This window comes from Mus caroli, chromosome 1, assembly GCF_900094665.2.
Source record: "Mus caroli chromosome 1, CAROLI_EIJ_v1.1, whole genome shotgun sequence".
NCBI classification, from domain to species: Eukaryota; Metazoa; Chordata; class Mammalia; order Rodentia; family Muridae; genus Mus; species Mus caroli.
The window spans coordinates 51719627-51736019 of record NC_034570.1 but is presented as its reverse complement, the minus strand read 5'-3'; the positions used below and the strand labels follow the sequence as shown (position 1 = coordinate 51736019).

The following is a 16393-nucleotide window of genomic DNA, read 5'->3' as shown; positions in this document are numbered from 1 at the left end:
CCTGCTGTTAGGAACTGATACCTTTGAAACTCAGGGCCAAAATAAAGTTGTTTGTGTCAGGTCTTTTGGTTACAGTGATTAAAAATACTAAAATGTAAACTATTGACACTGTCTTGACCAGTGCTCCATTCTCAGAGCCTGGTCTCTATCCTGTGAGAAATCACGGCAGGTTGAACAAACCTTCCCTGACTCCCAAGACTTCTTAGCTGAAGGGCAGGCTGCCATACTTCTGGCTGGCTTCTTTCCTAAGACCTGTAAAAGAGGAGTTTAGAATCTAGTAAGGAGCGAAGTGCCCGGAAAACAGGACTGTTTCACTCATCTTGAAATACCTAGCCCTATGCAGTTGGAAGATTTAAGTGTTATGGGGGTTTTATTAAGAAGAAATTAAATAGTTCTACAAGCGACTTAATACAATGCCAGATGTGCAAGAATGTTGAATGGAGGTTTGTCCTCCCTCCTCGGTTTTCCTTCCTGTAACAAGAATAAAACTACCATCTTAATTCTGATGTATGAAATTTCCAAAGATTTAATAACAAATATTTTTGGAAACCAACCACCACCTTTTACAGTTATAAAGTGTGCCTTGTGAAAAAGCTTTGCACGCCACAAACTATGCAAATGGATAGATCCAAGTTCTAATATGTTAATGGAGTAGCTTCTCCCTGGGGCTGGAAAACATCCTGTTCCACCAGGGGGGCCTAGACTCGCGGGAAAATTCAGGAATGTTCTTGGGGCGTGGCCACCGCCGTCCCGTGGGCGGGGCGGGTCCAGGGCGAGGCCTCCCTTTTGGCGCACTGCACGTTGGGACCGCACGGGGGCGCCGCGGGTTGCTCCGCTCTACCAGTCGCGGAGCATCCGAGTAGGAGTAGGCGACGGCTTACTTCCGCGTCCGGGCCCCGCGGCGTGGGGCGGCTGCGCCCAGGGACTGGCGGACGCAGGTCAGTAAGCAGTCGCCGCTCCGCCCGCCGGTGTGGAGGAACCGGGCTTCCGGTGGGTGGCGGGCACCGAAGCCTTGCGGGGCATCCCGAGGGAGGCTCCGGCCGGCCTCTCTGATGAAACGGGCGCCTTGGGTACCAGGCTTCGGTGTAGACCGAATTGGGGTCCGCTGGCCCAGGAAGACCTCGGCGGGGCCTGGTGAACCCCATCCTTCCCGGTTTTGTCCAGCCGTGGCGAAGGGGCGTGAGCCCCATGAGCTGTGTTTCTCAAAAGTGGAGTCGGCGCCCGTCCCCACTTCTCAGACTTTGTGAATCAGACCCTGATGTGGCCGGGAGTCTGCCTTTTCAGCAGACATCCTCGACGGTTTGGTGCAGATGATCGTGCGGGAACCCTGCCTTCGCACAACTGAGGCCTCAGTGGGTGCATCGTGGAGTGCCATCACAGGGCCTGGTCTTGGGTTGCGGTCCCCAAATGGCAGCTGATAGTCAGTGAAGGGCCTAAATCAGGAGCCCTAGAGGTGGAAGTTGTGTTAAAGGGATGGTCTATGGGAGCATCCATGAGAACCCGAAGCTGGCCCTTCTGGTTCACCTGGCTGCCCTGGATTGTGACGGGCTCCATTGCTTATTATCAGGCAAGTCTGTGTAGACACCGGCACACATCAGTGAAGTTTTTGCCCCTTAGTGTTCTGTGACAGTAAAATTTGTCTGATAAAATTTTTCTATGAATTAGGTAATGTTTCTTCACAGTGTCAGATACACAATAAGCATTCAGTAAATGGAGATTACCAAGAATGACAGTGCCTTTGCTTTTATTGGGCTTATGGACAAAATAAAAATTAAAAAAAAAAAGAAAAAAATAGATATTAAACACATGGTGTAAGGTCTGTATGAGAGTTTGTTGTGCAGGGATACCAATTCCGCACAGAAAGATCTTGCAAGAGATGAAGCTTTATGTACGAACATGAGAGAATTCTAGAGAGCAGGTTACTGTGAACGGTGTGAACCAGTTGGTTGCTCTGCCTCACGATTGATTAGAATGCTACTTCCAGGACTTTAAGGCAGCAGGAGGTCACACCCATAAGTGATTTTGGAGGCCTGGACCTTGTTGGGTTCCTAATGAATTCTGTCTATTGTCCTTTTCTCAGATTCATAATGGCATATGGTGAAGTTGGTGTCTGTAGGGAAGGATTTTAGTTGATCAATTAGTAACACTGAGTTGGCATGGATACAGTTGAGTTTAGCAGCCATTTTAAGACTTACTATGAAAGTGTAGAAGCTGCAGATTTTCAAGGGTGAGGATCTTAAACTTAGTCTTTTAGCCCATTTCAGATTCCATAGAGAGTTCTGGAGAAATGTTTAAACCGTCCCCACAACCTTGTCCGTTTTAGAGCGAAGGAGCTGGATGACAGACAGGGTGTCACCTAAGGATCTAGAGCAGTCTGTAGAAATAGAATTCAGTTTTGGATATTTTATTTGTTTTTTGTGTACATGGGTGTTTTGCCTGCCTTGATTCTGTGTGCTGTAGATGGGCAGTGCCCCTAGAGACTGGAAGAGGGTATCAGATCACTGGAGTCATAGACCATCGTTGTAAGGCACGTGGTACTGAGAATTGAGCCTCAGCCTTTTGCAGAAATAGCCATGTTTTCTTAACCACTTGGCCATCTCTCTAGCCCTTGGCATAAATAGAATTCTGATCTCAGTTAATGATATATACTTAATTATATAGCTAACTACAACTTAATGATTCCAGTTATCCTTACTTTCTGCTCTTTGTTTCTTTAATCTCCAAAGTTTTATTTCAAGTTCCCCAGTGTATACCTTAAGGGAAATTTTGTATGATCATACATGGCCTGTCATTTACTGTGCCACATGATTTGTGTGTGTTACCTTCATTACTTCTCTGGAGCTCTTCGGATCATTGCTGCCTCCATTTTATGGATAAGGAAACAAGAAAGTGATTATAAACGATGTATCCAAGAAGCCAAAGATTATAAGTGGTAAAACCTTTTGGCTCCTGTGTTACACACTGATTTCTGCAGTCTAGATGGTTCCTTCAGACTTGTTAAAAACACGTGAGTGCCAAAAAATCATAAGCTTGTCTTGCCTTTGCTTTACCTGGGCCTGCCTGTGCATTATCTTGTATAATTCTTTAAATAGTCACTTTGTCAGCTATGTTTTATATTACTGTCTATTTATAAAACCCCAGGCACAGATTTTCCCAACTCAGCATATCTCAGATGCCTTTTATACCACGTGAAATAGAGTCTGTGTAACTGTATTGAAATATATTAGCCTGCCCATTTGTTTAAAACAAGGTATTTGTCCTTTGTTTTTACAGAGGTCTGGGACTGCTACTGTTTCAAAGTTTCTGAATGCTTAAGGCAGAACTTGAGGCATCGAAGGGAGCAATGGCAGGCCATGAAGCAGAAGAAGTGCTAGATATCCTTCGGCTGAACGTGGGTGGCTGCATCTACACAGCCCGGCGAGAGTCTTTGTGCCGCTTTAAGGATTCTATGCTGGCATCTATGTTTAGTGGTCGTTTCCCTCTAAAAACAGATGAATCTGGTAAATGTCTAAAGTCTGAGCCTGAGTGAATGCTCATTAAAGTGGGAGTCTATTTCAAATTCCTTTTGATTTTATTAATTGTGTTGGAATGTATTATATTAGCCTGCTAATTACTTAGCTCATTATGGCTGTATGGAGATTCATTAACTACATAGAGAAGTTAAATGCCAGTTTTAAAATTTGTGGTGCTGTTCCTAAAAGTTGACAGAGACGTGAGACAGTACAAAAGGCCCGCCATGGCCTAACTCCCGACTTCAGCTGTAGTTTGAAAGTAGCTGCTTCCATGCGGCGATATGGATGATGGTGTCGACGATGTGGATGATGGTGTCGGCGATGTGGATGATGGTGTCGAGGCAGATTCCATGTTAGCTTCTCTGTGTGCTCCTCAGGGAAGAACAAGTATTCCCTGAGAAGCAACTCTCCTCATAGCTGGTGAAGCAGCCATTGTAGCAGCGCCAGTGCTGTCCTCAGGGCTTGGCCTAGCTATACAGTTCTGTGTGAGCTGATGTGTTTGGTAGAAAAATGGCAAGTTCATGTTGTGGGTCATTCAGAGGACTACATCATAAAGGATAGGGCTCTGGGTGGTCTCTTTCTTTCGAGTACTGTGGGAGTCACAGAACCTGCAGTGAATCTTCATCAGCACAAAAGGATGCCAGACAGCTCTATATTTTTTGTCCACTGTCTGAGCCCCAGAACAGTGGACCGTGTGTTACAGGGGAGGGATGGAGGTGTCCTGGGCATGGGTGGGGTCTTCGAAAACTGCCTTGCCTGCAGTTGGTGGTTGGAAGCAGAGAATACCTGATGGCTGTGCTGAGAGCTTGCCAGCTACTTGGCAGAAACTGCAGTTGCAGGGAAGTCTGGGAGAGAGTGGGGGTTGGGGGAGAGGGAGAGATAGATATGGATGGATGGATCAGTGTCCATCACTGCAAAAAAATAAAAGGTGTTGGGGGAGGGATTGAATTCCTTAATTACCATCATGCCAAGGTTTTTTCTTTATAATTCTGCTAAGTTGTCTTAAGAAAAGTCTTTAATCATATGCAATGCTACCAAAGCATTTCTTGTTCTTAAACACAGTTTTAAACTATTTATTTTGGAGATAGGACCTCCTAGAGCTGCTCAGGCTGGCTTCCCCACTCATAGCAATCCTCCTGCCTTCACCTCGGGAGTGCTGGGACCTGTGGCTGTGTGTTACCACTCCTCACAGCATGCCTTCCTTCTTTAAAATGTAGACTCTCACACTCCAAAGGGACTAACCCAGTGCTTTCAAATGTAGTACACACCTAGCACTAGAAATCCCCGGCATGTGTTGTCGCTGACATTGAAACAGTTGACATATGGACAAGTACACACTCTCTTTACTATGGAGCCACACATGCCTGTCCTGGTCCAGCTGTGCTGAGGTAAGCCTGAGCTTTGCAGTTGGCTGTATTAGGATGATAATGATGGCATCAGAACAGCCAAGTGGGTCTTGGAATACACTTTATATGCGGGGCTGAGAATGTAGAGACCCCCTCTCCCCACTAACTCATATAGTTTCTTTGTGTAAGTTAGAGAAGAAACCTGTTTATCCAGGAAGGTCTGGTTCTGTGGTAGGGTACATGGAGCAAAGTATGGGTTTGGTTTCGGTCTCACTTGCCCCCTTAGCCTGCTTCCTGTGCATATAGTATACCTGTACAATCAGACACGTGTATGCTTGTATTCAGAATTATTCAGTGTTCTAGAAATACAGGTGTTTCCTCCAAATAATTTAGTTTTTAGAACATTCTGTACTTCCAAGCTGAGGGAAGTCATTCACCATCTTTGCTGTGGCAGTGAAGCAGGAGAAGGTTAGCTTCATTTGACTGACTTGGACCCAATTTCACACTAAATGTTAATTTTCTTGTGAGAAAAAAAACCCATGACTGTAAAGGGAATTGGTTCTGCTTTGACTTCTTATTGATCATCATATGAATCTGCACAACTGTTTTGGAACTGTTTTCTAGGGGCGTGCATTATTAACCGTGATGGACATCTATTCAAATACATTTTGGACTACCTCCACGGGGAGGTTCACACCCCCTCGGATGAGCAGACACGAGCTGCCCTGCAGGAGGAGGCTGACTACTTCGGCATCCCTTACCCGTACAGCTTGTCTGACCACTTGGCCAATGAGATGGAGACATATTCTTTAAGGTCAAATATAGAACTTAAAAAGGTCTTGGCATTTTCTCAAGTTTCAAAATACATATTTATTATGTACAAAGCAATATGTTACTGTGCATAGTTTGTGATGTCCCATATATAAAGTGCAAGGTAGTCTGTAATCAGTTTTGAACGTGTTTCTTAATTACTCCTGGTCATTCTGAAAGGCCAAAATTAATTCTAGGCAAAAAGCTTTATTAAATTTATGTGTCTCCCTGAAAATGTAACACTTTTTGATTCTATTTAATAGAACTATTCTTCTGAAGTTGTTTCTGTTTTGAGAAAAGGTCTTACTATATAGCTCTGGGTGGCTTGGGGCTGGCTATGCAGTCCAGATTGGCCTTGAACTCACAGTGATCCACGTGCCTCTGCCTCCTGAGTGCTGGGATTAAAGGCACACACTAATATACTTGGCTTCTGAAGTTCTTTTTAAATTAGAGAAATACTATTGTTAATGAGGGTATAATGGTACCATTCACTAAGACTGTTTGTATGTTTTAGGCTAAGTGGTAAAATCTTACCTAACTTAGTGAATATGGCAGTGTGGCGTGCTAAGATATGCTGAGCTCACTTCAAGATCAGCAGATGTTTCTATTTTATATCACACTTTAAAGATCTTCACATGACTTGAAAAGCATTTTTATTTATGCCTTATTAATGGGTATTGTATTTGTTGCTATTTAGCACAGACGGAAATTATTTATCTAGGCAGATGTTGGTCCTGAAAATTGATACGAACTGATTGGAGCTTTAGAATTGGATGTCAGTTCAGGAAGCAAACTGATGGATGGTTGGTTATTAGGAGTGCAGCAGAAAAATCCCTTTTAGGGATTTGCATGAGTGTATGGATTCTGCTACTGATGTTTCGTATATTTAATTGCCAAGTGATAGTCTTCATAATGCTACTTACCAAACAGCAGAATGGGGCTCAAAAGTCTTGCCGGGAGATCAGAGCCGTTAGCATCATCTTCTGATCCTAGCTCTTAGCCTTTGTCTCCTGGTTTATATTTTAAAAAGAGCAAAGTATGCCTGCATTTATCCCAACAGCCATCATCCATTATTTTATAAATAACGTTTATTTCATAAATGTCACGTTCTGTGGCATGTATGGCTTTGTAAAGGGACAGTGTGGAGCACCAAGAAATGGAGTCTAGTTCTTGCCCTAGGACAGTTTGTAGTATAATGAGGAATTCCCATAGGTGTACACATAATGCTAAAGATAATAGAGGAGTTATTTAGCGCCAGACATGTGAGGACCCTGGTTTCATTACTGAGTATATAAAGCAGCAGTATCTTCTTCACATCACCTGCTCTCCCAGGCACTGAGGCTCCGACAGTGGACAAAGCAAAGATGCTTGTCCTGCAGGCACGTAGAGCAGCAGTGCCATTTCCAGGGAACGGCTGCGCCACAGTCCTGGGAGGAGCTCCTTGTTCTGTGCCCCCTGTGCTGGCACAGCTGGGCTTACTACGTGGTGTGCTGATAGCTCAGGGTCTGTCTTCTACATTAGGTGTGAACCCAGAGTGTTTGGACTGTCTCTCATATTCACTGTCACATCTGCAGGACCCAAGAGTGCTCAGCAGATAGTGAGTGGATGACGTAAGTGTGTAAATGCCAGATGTGTTCAGACACTGTGTTGGACCTCACCATAGCAACCTTGCAGTATAGAAGAACAAGTTCATTTGATTAAGTCATTGTTGGAGTTTGGAGTGAAAAATAAGGACCAGCTATGGGGCTTAAGTGAGAAGTTTGAGAAAATATTGTAAAATTAAAAGTGGTGATGGCGAGTCAAAAAAGAGATAAAAGAGCAATTCTGTTTGGAAAAGTAGTCTCTAAATAAAGAGTTATGGAGGTTTTTTGTTGTTGCTTTGATTTTTTTTTTTTTTTTTTTTGGTGTGGTAAAGGGAAAAAAAATCCCTCCTTCCAATTAACTTATTACATTTATGTTTATACCCTAAGTTAAAATTCATAACATTTTTATTTCTCTTTGTGACCAGCTACATTTTAGCTTTACATGAAAGTAATTTAGCTCATTTAGCTTTTATTTTGTAATTAAATCTAAGTTTATATATGTGTTTGCTTTAGGCTTTAACAGACTTCTGTGATTCCTATGGCTTAGTTTGCAATAAACCAACAGTTTGGGTTCTCCACTATCTTAACACATCTGGTGCAAGCTGTGAGAGTAGAATTATTGGTGTCTATGCTACAAAAACTGACGGGACAGATGCCATTGATAAGCAGCTGGGAGGAAGGATTCATAGTAAAAGCATTTTCAAAAGGTAGGTTCAGAATGAAACGTGAACAAATACTAAAGAGAGGCTTGGTATTGTTTAACAATTTTAAGAGTTGCTATTGAATGAAATACTATGCTGAACTACAAGACGCTGTGGGTGTGGCCCAGTGGACAGAGCCCTCAGAGCTGTGGCATGGCTGCTTCAGGCTGGGTGAGATTTAAGACCTTTGCACAGAGATGTCAGTCCTGGGCCTTTTGCAGGATCAAGAACAGTGGCTCTCAGTGCTTTGAGCCTCAAGTGCCATCGTAGGCCTTTATAGAGCTAAGAGAAAGAAGAGCCTCCTGCTTCCTGTCTCCCCTGGACCACAGTGTGGGGCAAGTGCACTAGCCTAGGGTCATCAGCCCACGGAGTGGCCCAGGAGGCCAGTCTGTGCCTTGTTCCTGGCCCCTTTCAAATTTAGGCTTCTATGATGTGAGTGTGTTAAATTCTTAAAGCTTGTCCTATTATGATGTCCATGTAAACTTACTTGTACTGGTCAGGTCACTTAACACAGTTTCTATCTTCTGTGTATTCTGTGGGATATTGAAGTGGGTCACATACTTGGTTTTCAGGTGGCTGGGATTATTGTTGTTTCTGGAATCTTTATAGGCAGTAATCTATATAAGCCATCCCAGCACTTGGCATGATGCTAGGAAAATGTCATCAGAGTTGGATCTTTCCTAACTGCAATTCGCTGGTTTTATTTTGTTAGTTTTTGTTTGTTTTTTTTGAGACAAATTCTTACTATATAGCTCTGGGTGGCCTAGACCTCAGATCTACCAGTCTTTGCCTCTCCAGTGCTGGAACTAAAGTTATGTGTCTCTATGCCCAGTTATACAGAAATGCTTTCTAAAGTGTTTTAAAAATATATTGCTGTATTTCCATATTGTGGAATTGAGAAGTAGTACCATTAAACGGAGATGAGATTGATGTTAGAGTCTGGTGTGATTTATGAGCACCTGGGCTGAGGGCACAGAGGAACAGCTGGAGCTTAGATACGTCTCCCCTTGGTCATCAAGTAGTTACTGAGTGTGTGTTAGCTGGATACACAGACACATTCATACGTAGGGCGTGCATTTTCATTACATTTTTGCAATGTTTCTAGAGAGGCGGGGAACAACGTTCAGTACATTTGGAGCTATTACTCAGTAGCCGAGTTGAAGAAAATGATGGATGCCTTTGATGCTTGGGAAGGAAAAGGTACGGTGTGAACGTTTCATGGGACACAGGTGGACCTTTCTCTTTCTCTCTCTTTTCTTCTAGTTTTTGAGACAAAGGTTTTCTGCTGTAGCTCGGGCTGGCCTGGAGCTTGCTGTGTAGCCTAGTGTAGCTGGCCTGGGACTTGGAGCAGTCCTCCTGCTTCTGCCTCTTAAGTACTGGGATTACAGGCTTGCCTCACCATGCAGTCAGTCCCCATCCCACTTTCCATTATAATACAAAGTGCTTTCTCTGCATCCCTGGTTTGTCCCTCCCTTTCATCTGTTCCCCTCTCTTCCTAGAAGGATACTTTTCAGTGTGTCACTTGTCTGTCACCATAAGGTGATATTGAAGCTTTCAAATCTTTATACCCATGCATGAGTTGCTATGTATTTTTATTTATTTATAACTAAGTGACTTCAAGTATGGTTCTTAGCTATATATACTTAATATATATGTGAGTTTATTTAGATCTACTGTGTAACTGGCACTGTTTTAAGTGTGTGCTTCTACACTGAGAAGGTGTAAGAGAAGGAGGCTGGTGAGATGGCTCAGCAGGTAAAGGTGCTTTCCCCAAGCCAGACGACCCAAGGCTAATCCCAGAATCCACATGGTGGAAAGAGAGAGCTGACTTGTGCACCTTGTCCTCTGATCTCCAGCATAGACTGTACCATGTCTATGCCCCCCCCCCCACACACAGAATAAAGTAAATGTTTATAAGAAAGAATACAAATGAAAAAAAAAAAAAAAAGACTAGTATTAGTTGGGTGTGGTGACTTACCATGGTGACCTGGCTCTGTGGAGCAGTGAGCTGTTTCAGAATCCAGAGGGAAAGCAAGCTGCAGTGGAGTACCCACTAGGCAGTAAAGCATGCATGCATGTTCACATGTATGCTCATGCACACACACACGTTCAACAATATGGGCAAATCTTGCTATAGCACATTAAGGAAACTGGATACAAGTATGAATATTCTGTGATTCATGTATATGACATTCTGGAGAAGACAAAACTAGGCTTAGAAAGGAAACTGGTGGCTGGGAAGTGGTATGAGGAAACTTTTAGGCACAACTGATGATTATTTATTTGTCCAACCTCATTGAACTGTATCTCTTAAAAATTAAGTTTTATGTAAATTTTATCATAAATTTAATCTGAAAAATCAGATGAACTTAATGAATCAGGTTTAGGGATACTTCTGTAGTAGAATATATATAGGTTTGGAAATCATAGTCAAATAGTTCCAGAGTGTTGGCCTTAATGGCATTCATTGAGTTCTTGAGTATTGGATATATGTTATGTATACATTTTATATGCCACTTTACTAAGGTAGTCATGTTTTCTAGAATTTTAATGATTAAAAAAGATACTGATCTCATTGTGGGGACTTAAAAGCTGTTATTGTAAAGAGCCCAACAATTTTTATTGAAGATTATTCTTTTAGTATTTTTTGTATGTCTGTGTATAATTTTACGTGTTTTTGATTGGAATGAAGTCAGATGATGTAGAAGGAACTGGTTTAAAATGTGCATGTATTAGTGGCATTGTTGCATATGCCTTGGTTAGCAACCACCAGCTGTCTAGTTCCAACATGTTTTCATCATCTCAGAGGGAACCCACAGTCTCTCCTCCTCCATGTTCTCTTGCACAGTATTCCTTCTGTCTCAATGTCTACTTGTCCTGAATATTTCATATAAATTGGATTGTAAAATATGTGATCTTCTATGTTCAATTTCTTTCACTACTACAATGCCTTTGAGGCTCATAAGGATACATTCTTAAACTTTGAATCAAAGTGTATCAGATTTAAATTACAGAATGAATTTTGCTAAAATCCTGGCTTGATTATTAGATCAGATTATTCTTGTTTTAAAGATTTTGTTAAAAACATTTTTATTTGTGTGTGTGCCTATATGTATGCATGTACTTGCAGAGGCCAGAACGGGTTGTCAGGTTCCCCTGGAGTTAGAGTTCAGGCCTTTGTGAGCTTCCTGACATGGGGGCTGGGAACTTGCTGTAGTTCCCTTAAGGTCATCAAATGCTGTTAACTACTGAACCATGTCTGGCAACAGTGGTTTGCAGGGTGCTTCACAGGTACCCCCAATTTGATGGTCATAGTAGCGCAGTGCAGCAGACAGAGCACTGGTGTAACCACCACCGTAACGTCCTTTATACTTTTCCCAATACTGCAACTGTCTGCAAAGCCCGGAAAACCTTCCGAGTACCTAACCTGTTCTAAGCAGTTCATGCTTATTAATGTATGTATTGATCACAGCACTCTTGCAGGGTACATACTATGATGATTAGCATTTCACTGAGGAAATGAAACTTTAGGATAAGAGGGTAACTTTGCCAACGTCACATCAGTGAGTGACAGAGTGAGATTCACATGCAGGGGCAGAGCCTGTGCCTTTAACCATCATACATTCTGTTACTTGAGCATGCCCTGGTTCTAAGCCAGCTCTTGTTGGACCCAGCTCACGAGCTGTCTGTCACTCTGCTGTCCCGGAGCCACTAGGAAGTACGTCCTGGTTCTGTTGTGCACACCTCTGCTCATCACCTGAGAGGAGCAAGCTACAGACAACTTCTGGCCAGTCTTAGATGACGGAGTGCCTGCTTACCTATGCCTCTCTTAATTATCTTTTTATCTTCAAGGGGTAAGCTACTGGCGTGTGCCTCATGAGCTGATAGAGTGTTGGACTTTGGAAGAACGGCCTTTACATGGAAGCCTGCGTCATATGGCCCCAATTCGAAAGAGGTTAGCTATGATTACATTTTGTTTTAAAATCTGTCACCATCATAACGGGAAGTGAATATGCTCAGCTTACTTCATCACCTACATGAATATTCTACATTAACATAAAAGTATCACTCTCAATAAATAAAAGGATACCAACACTATGAGAAAATTAGGGTGCTGTGATCTTCCTGGATGTGAATTCTGTTTTCCTTAGGAGAATGTGGCTGTGAGAGTGGGGATGGATGCATGGTGGGCATGTTTCTCCCCAGAAGTCAAATTTCAGTCTTTGTTGGCAGGTATTTAAAAAAATGTATTTAGGCCTTCTACTGGGCATTTCCTATGGCCTACTCTGAAATGCTTTTTTCTTTTCCATTGTCACAAGTAGAATCTCTATTTGGTAATGTTTTCTTGAGTTCCATGAAATTATTAGTATTATATTCACTCTTTAGCTGTGTCTATAGCTGTGTTTTACGTGCTGTAAGATTGTATTTCTTTTTCTTTAATTTTTATTTTTTTATTTAAGACTTATTTATTTTTTATTTATCTGAGTACACTGCACCGGTCTTAGCTATTTCTCCAGCTCTGTATTTCTTTTTTAATGTCTCAATTTATCCCCAGCATTGGGTGTTTTGTTTCTCATACACTTGTTCAGGGATTTGATTACAATTGCAGCTACAGGCTGCTCTCCTATCTTTGTCCTCTGGATTCCTCAAGGAAGCAAAGTTGATTCAGTTTTTAGTGAAGATCTCTTTGCAAAACATTTTATTTTTTAGCTGTTTTTGCTCTCGTTTTAAACTCTTTTTAATATTTATTTAATTTATATGAGTACACTGTAGCTGTCTTCAGACACACCAGAAGAAGGCACCAGACTTCATTACAGATGGTTGTGAGCCACCATGTGGTTGCTGGGAATTGAACTCAGGACCTCTGGAAGAGCAGTCAGTGCTCTTAACAGCTGAACCATCTCTACAGCCCAACATTTTATTTCTTAGAAGGCATTAATTGTGTTACTACTGTATATATTATTGTATTAATTTATTTTGTCGTTTGGACCATCAGCAAATGTTGAGTCTAGAACAATGGTTTTCAACTGTGAAGGATTTTTTTTTTTTTTAATAACTCCCTTTCCTGAGATCTTTAGCAATGTCTGAGCTTTTGGGTTGTGGTCTACAGAGAGGGAGATGCTTCTGGTATCCTGTAGGTAGAAGCCAGGGATACTGGCATTCATCCTGCTGGCAGCTTTCTCCCAAAGAATATTTTACTGAAATGGTAGTTATACCAGGGTAGAGAGATCTTGGTGTAGAGTCCAGTGAAGACACTGACAGGAAACAGCAGAAGGCGTGGCTGATGGTGACCTCCTATTTGTCAATGGTCTTTTCTCTGGAATTTTAGGAAGCAGTATCTTGATGCATAGACAAGATAAGGAAAGTGATGTGTAATTATGATCACTAACGTTTTAAAGTGGTGTGTATTTTATATTGGCATTCTTTGCTATGTGTGGAAGGCTCTGTGAAGCTAGACTATGATTCTGTTCCTAAGGAAAAGTGTTGACTGTGCTGCGCTGCTTCTGGCAGCCAGCACTGTGGAGAAGATGTGTACCACAGGTGAACAAACAGCCCCTGTTGGCTCAGGAGTGTCCTGGCAGGAACTAGGTGGAGAGCAGGGTGGGGCAGGCAGGACTCTCACAGTATGAAGGTCAGTTTGGGCAAGTTTTTGCCTTTAGGCTGTTTATAATGAATGGTAAGCTCAGTTCAGGAGGCTGAGTAATTTGTTCAGTACTTTTCAAATTTAAAAATACCTATTTCTAGGATGGGCTTGACTGTTAATAGCTGTCTTCCCTAAATGTATCTGATAGCATGCAGATTCTACTGGCTGTCAGGATGACAGCAACTAGCAGATAGAGCTGCAGCAGTAAATAGGCACACTGACTTTCCTGAGGCTTGCAAAGCCTTTCTCTTTGTAGGCATGGGTTTCAAAGCTCAGGAGCTGGAGAGTAACATTTATTTGTCTGTGAACGCCCTTTCTGCGGTTCTTGGAAAGCCACTGAGTCTTCTTGATTATCCTGTGCATCCTGCAGAACTCTTGCGAGCAGAGTGATAGGTAGTCTAAGTCTTACTCAGCACTCCAGACTCTTACTTGTTGAATTATGTGTGGTTTTCAGATAGTTTTTAAAGCAGCAGAAACAGTCTTTAGTAAACTTGCTAAATTGCAGTTGACCATGGTGGGGAATGAGTTGAGCTGCTATCTGTAATGCTAACCATAAACATTGCTTCTTTTTGTTAAGCCTGAATGTGAACTTCGGAGACTGTTTTTATTGGCTACCAAAAGTATAAGTGCTGAAAAGAATGCTTTTGTGTTTCCAGGCGGCTGATAGCCCTCGGGGAAGAGGATGAAGGTGTGAACTGTAAGACTGGTCCTAAGCCAGTCAGATTTTTGGGCCCTTCTACAAGTACCCAAATTAAAGTCAAGAACTCTGCTTCAGTGAGGGTGTCACCTGCCAATGCTGCCCAGATCTCCTCTCAGGCTACTGCAAACCGCTCTCACAGAGGCAGCTGTGGAAAGGCAGCCCAGTGCTCTGTGGCCACAGGGGCGTCTGGACAAGCTCCTGCTTCCCCTGATGCCCAGAGCTCTGAAAACCAAGCCACACACCCACCTCCAGCCAAGGTGCTCCTCTGTGAAAAGAAGTCTCCACCCCCTCGAGTGATCAAGCTGAGGAGGACTCCACTGCGTGGGGGGCCTTCCCTGCCCACCCCCTCAGCAGGGGGCCAGGCCTGCTTCCCCCAGCTGCCCTCTCTAGAAGCTTCCAGCAGTTTGGGTGTGAAGACTGAGACCAGGAAAGACCAGCCTGATGGGTAAAGTGGGCTTGGAACGGCCTGTTTGTCCCACAGCTTCCCGCATGCTGATGCTGACAGTGTTCTTGAGAGGGAAGAGCTAAACGTGGATGTTGAGGATTACGACAGGAAAAGTGAATGCTCTGGATGGGAGGAGAGGAGGGAGACTTTGTGGTTAGGGTTACTATTTACTTTGCATTTTCTTGAGGTTGTCTCTGTGCAGTTTGATTTCTGGTTTTTATTTTTAAGCTTTATTTAAATAGTTAACTGATACCAAGGCAACCAAGCAGTAAGAAGTCTCCCCTTTTTACAGTAGTATTAGAGTCTTCAGTGTTACTCCTACAGTCCAAAGGTAGGAGTGAGGTCTGGGCCTAGGTTTCTGTCAGATGGAGAGGGTATCTGTGCTGGCCACAGTGTGGCAGCCGGCAGAAGAGGTCTCAAGTGTGACCCCACCAGCTGCCCCTAGTTGCTTCTTTTCCAAAGACAACATGAAAAGAAGTGATGGGGGAAAGGGAAGGAAAACAGTGAAAGCTCAGATGGCGATCTCATGTGATTGGGCCATTTTATTTTCCAGGTTGGCTCTTTACTTTGTTCTGTTAGCAGCTGTGTCTTTTTTGTGCACCACAAGGGGGAATGCATGTGGTAGGAGCTGTAGGACGGTTTTTGGAACAGTTAAAATATGGGAGTTTACTTTGGTGACGTTTTGAAGTACTTTGAAAAGGAGAAGTTAAACAAGTTTAACTTTTTAACTTGTTAGTTGGTTTAGAAGTGACCATTGAGTCCTTCTGATTACACACTATGCTTCATGCATACAATTTCCATATAACTTGAATTTAATATTTTTAAACAAAATCTTTTGATTAATCTATTTTTTCATGACCATTGAGTTATGTGTGCTTTCTCTTACATATTATGTTTGGTAATTACACTGTGCAGTTCAACTTCCCATGAGCCCTGTGCGTCCGTGTTTGTAGAAGCAGCTCATAGAGCAGGGTTCCTTACTCAGAGGCTGGCCAGTGCACTGCATTGCTTTGAGAAAGTGAGGCGGGCATACTCATGATGCTTCTTTTTAAATAAAACATTCCCACAAAAATGTGACTTTTCTGTGACTACTTATTTAACTTTGATTTATACCCTAATTTATGTAGGGTTTCTATTTCTGTTTCCAAAATTACTGTCTTGTCTTGCTGATTCATGAAATGATAAAATCAACTTTGAATAACTATCTACTGGTATCTCTCTCAGAAGGTGGTTTAACTGTGCAGAAAGGTTTCTAATTGAAGATTCATAATGACATCCTGGAATTCATCAACCATTTAGTCAGAGCAGTGCTACTATAGAGACCTCAAACAACCTGAAAATTAAAGACAAAGTGAATTCTTGGGCCTACCATTTTGGACATTACATGTATTACTTGGTCTAGGATATTTTAAATTGTTAGGATATTTTAAATTGTTAAGCCATATAAGAAAAATTCACTGATACACATGAAATGCATGTTTTGTACATGATGGTCAGAAAAGGGAACTTCTGAACGAACACTCAGCACGGGTAATTCTATCACTAGCCTCCTTTCTATTACATCAAGTAACTTAAAGGAACTTGCTGCATGCAGCACATTGAACCTTTTGTAAGAATACGTTTGGATGGAGTGCTGGAGAATGCATTCAAGA

At 42.5% G+C, this 16393-nt stretch overlaps 1 protein-coding gene across 2 annotated transcripts; it reads left to right on the top strand.

Annotated features, from left to right (window-relative positions):
* Positions 1–692: 692 nt before the first annotated feature.
* On the top strand, positions 693–15813 carry Kctd18 (potassium channel tetramerization domain containing 18). 2 transcript variants are annotated; one of them, XM_021161434.2, is made up of 7 exons: positions 693–938; positions 3274–3500; positions 5483–5694; positions 7765–7958; positions 9058–9152; positions 11805–11907; positions 14253–15813. In XM_021161434.2, the coding sequence occupies exons 2-7, from the start codon at positions 3308–3310 to the stop codon at positions 14743–14745; spliced, it is 1290 nt and encodes a 429-aa protein (XP_021017093.1). In that variant the 5' UTR covers positions 693–938; positions 3274–3307; the 3' UTR covers positions 14746–15813. The 2 variants fall into 2 exon arrangements, with proteins under 2 accessions (XP_021017093.1, XP_021017099.1); XM_021161440.2 differs by lacking the exon at positions 693–938 and adding an exon at positions 950–3007.
* The last annotated feature ends 580 nt before the right edge of the window (positions 15814–16393 follow it).

What these genes read in the sequence shown, in the direction of transcription:
- Kctd18 (XM_021161434.2), top strand. Translation starts at nt 3,308, where the DNA reads ATGCTTAAGGCAGAACTTGAGGCATCGAAGGGAGCAATGGCAGGCCAT. An exon ending in TCTAAAAACAGATGAATCTG is followed by an intron (nt 3,501 to 5,482) that starts GTAAATGTCTAA and finishes ACTGTTTTCTAG; the next exon opens with GGGCGTGCATTATTAACCGT. An exon ending in AGTAAAAGCATTTTCAAAAG is followed by an intron (nt 7,959 to 9,057) that starts GTAGGTTCAGAA and finishes CAATGTTTCTAG; the next exon opens with AGAGGCGGGGAACAACGTTC.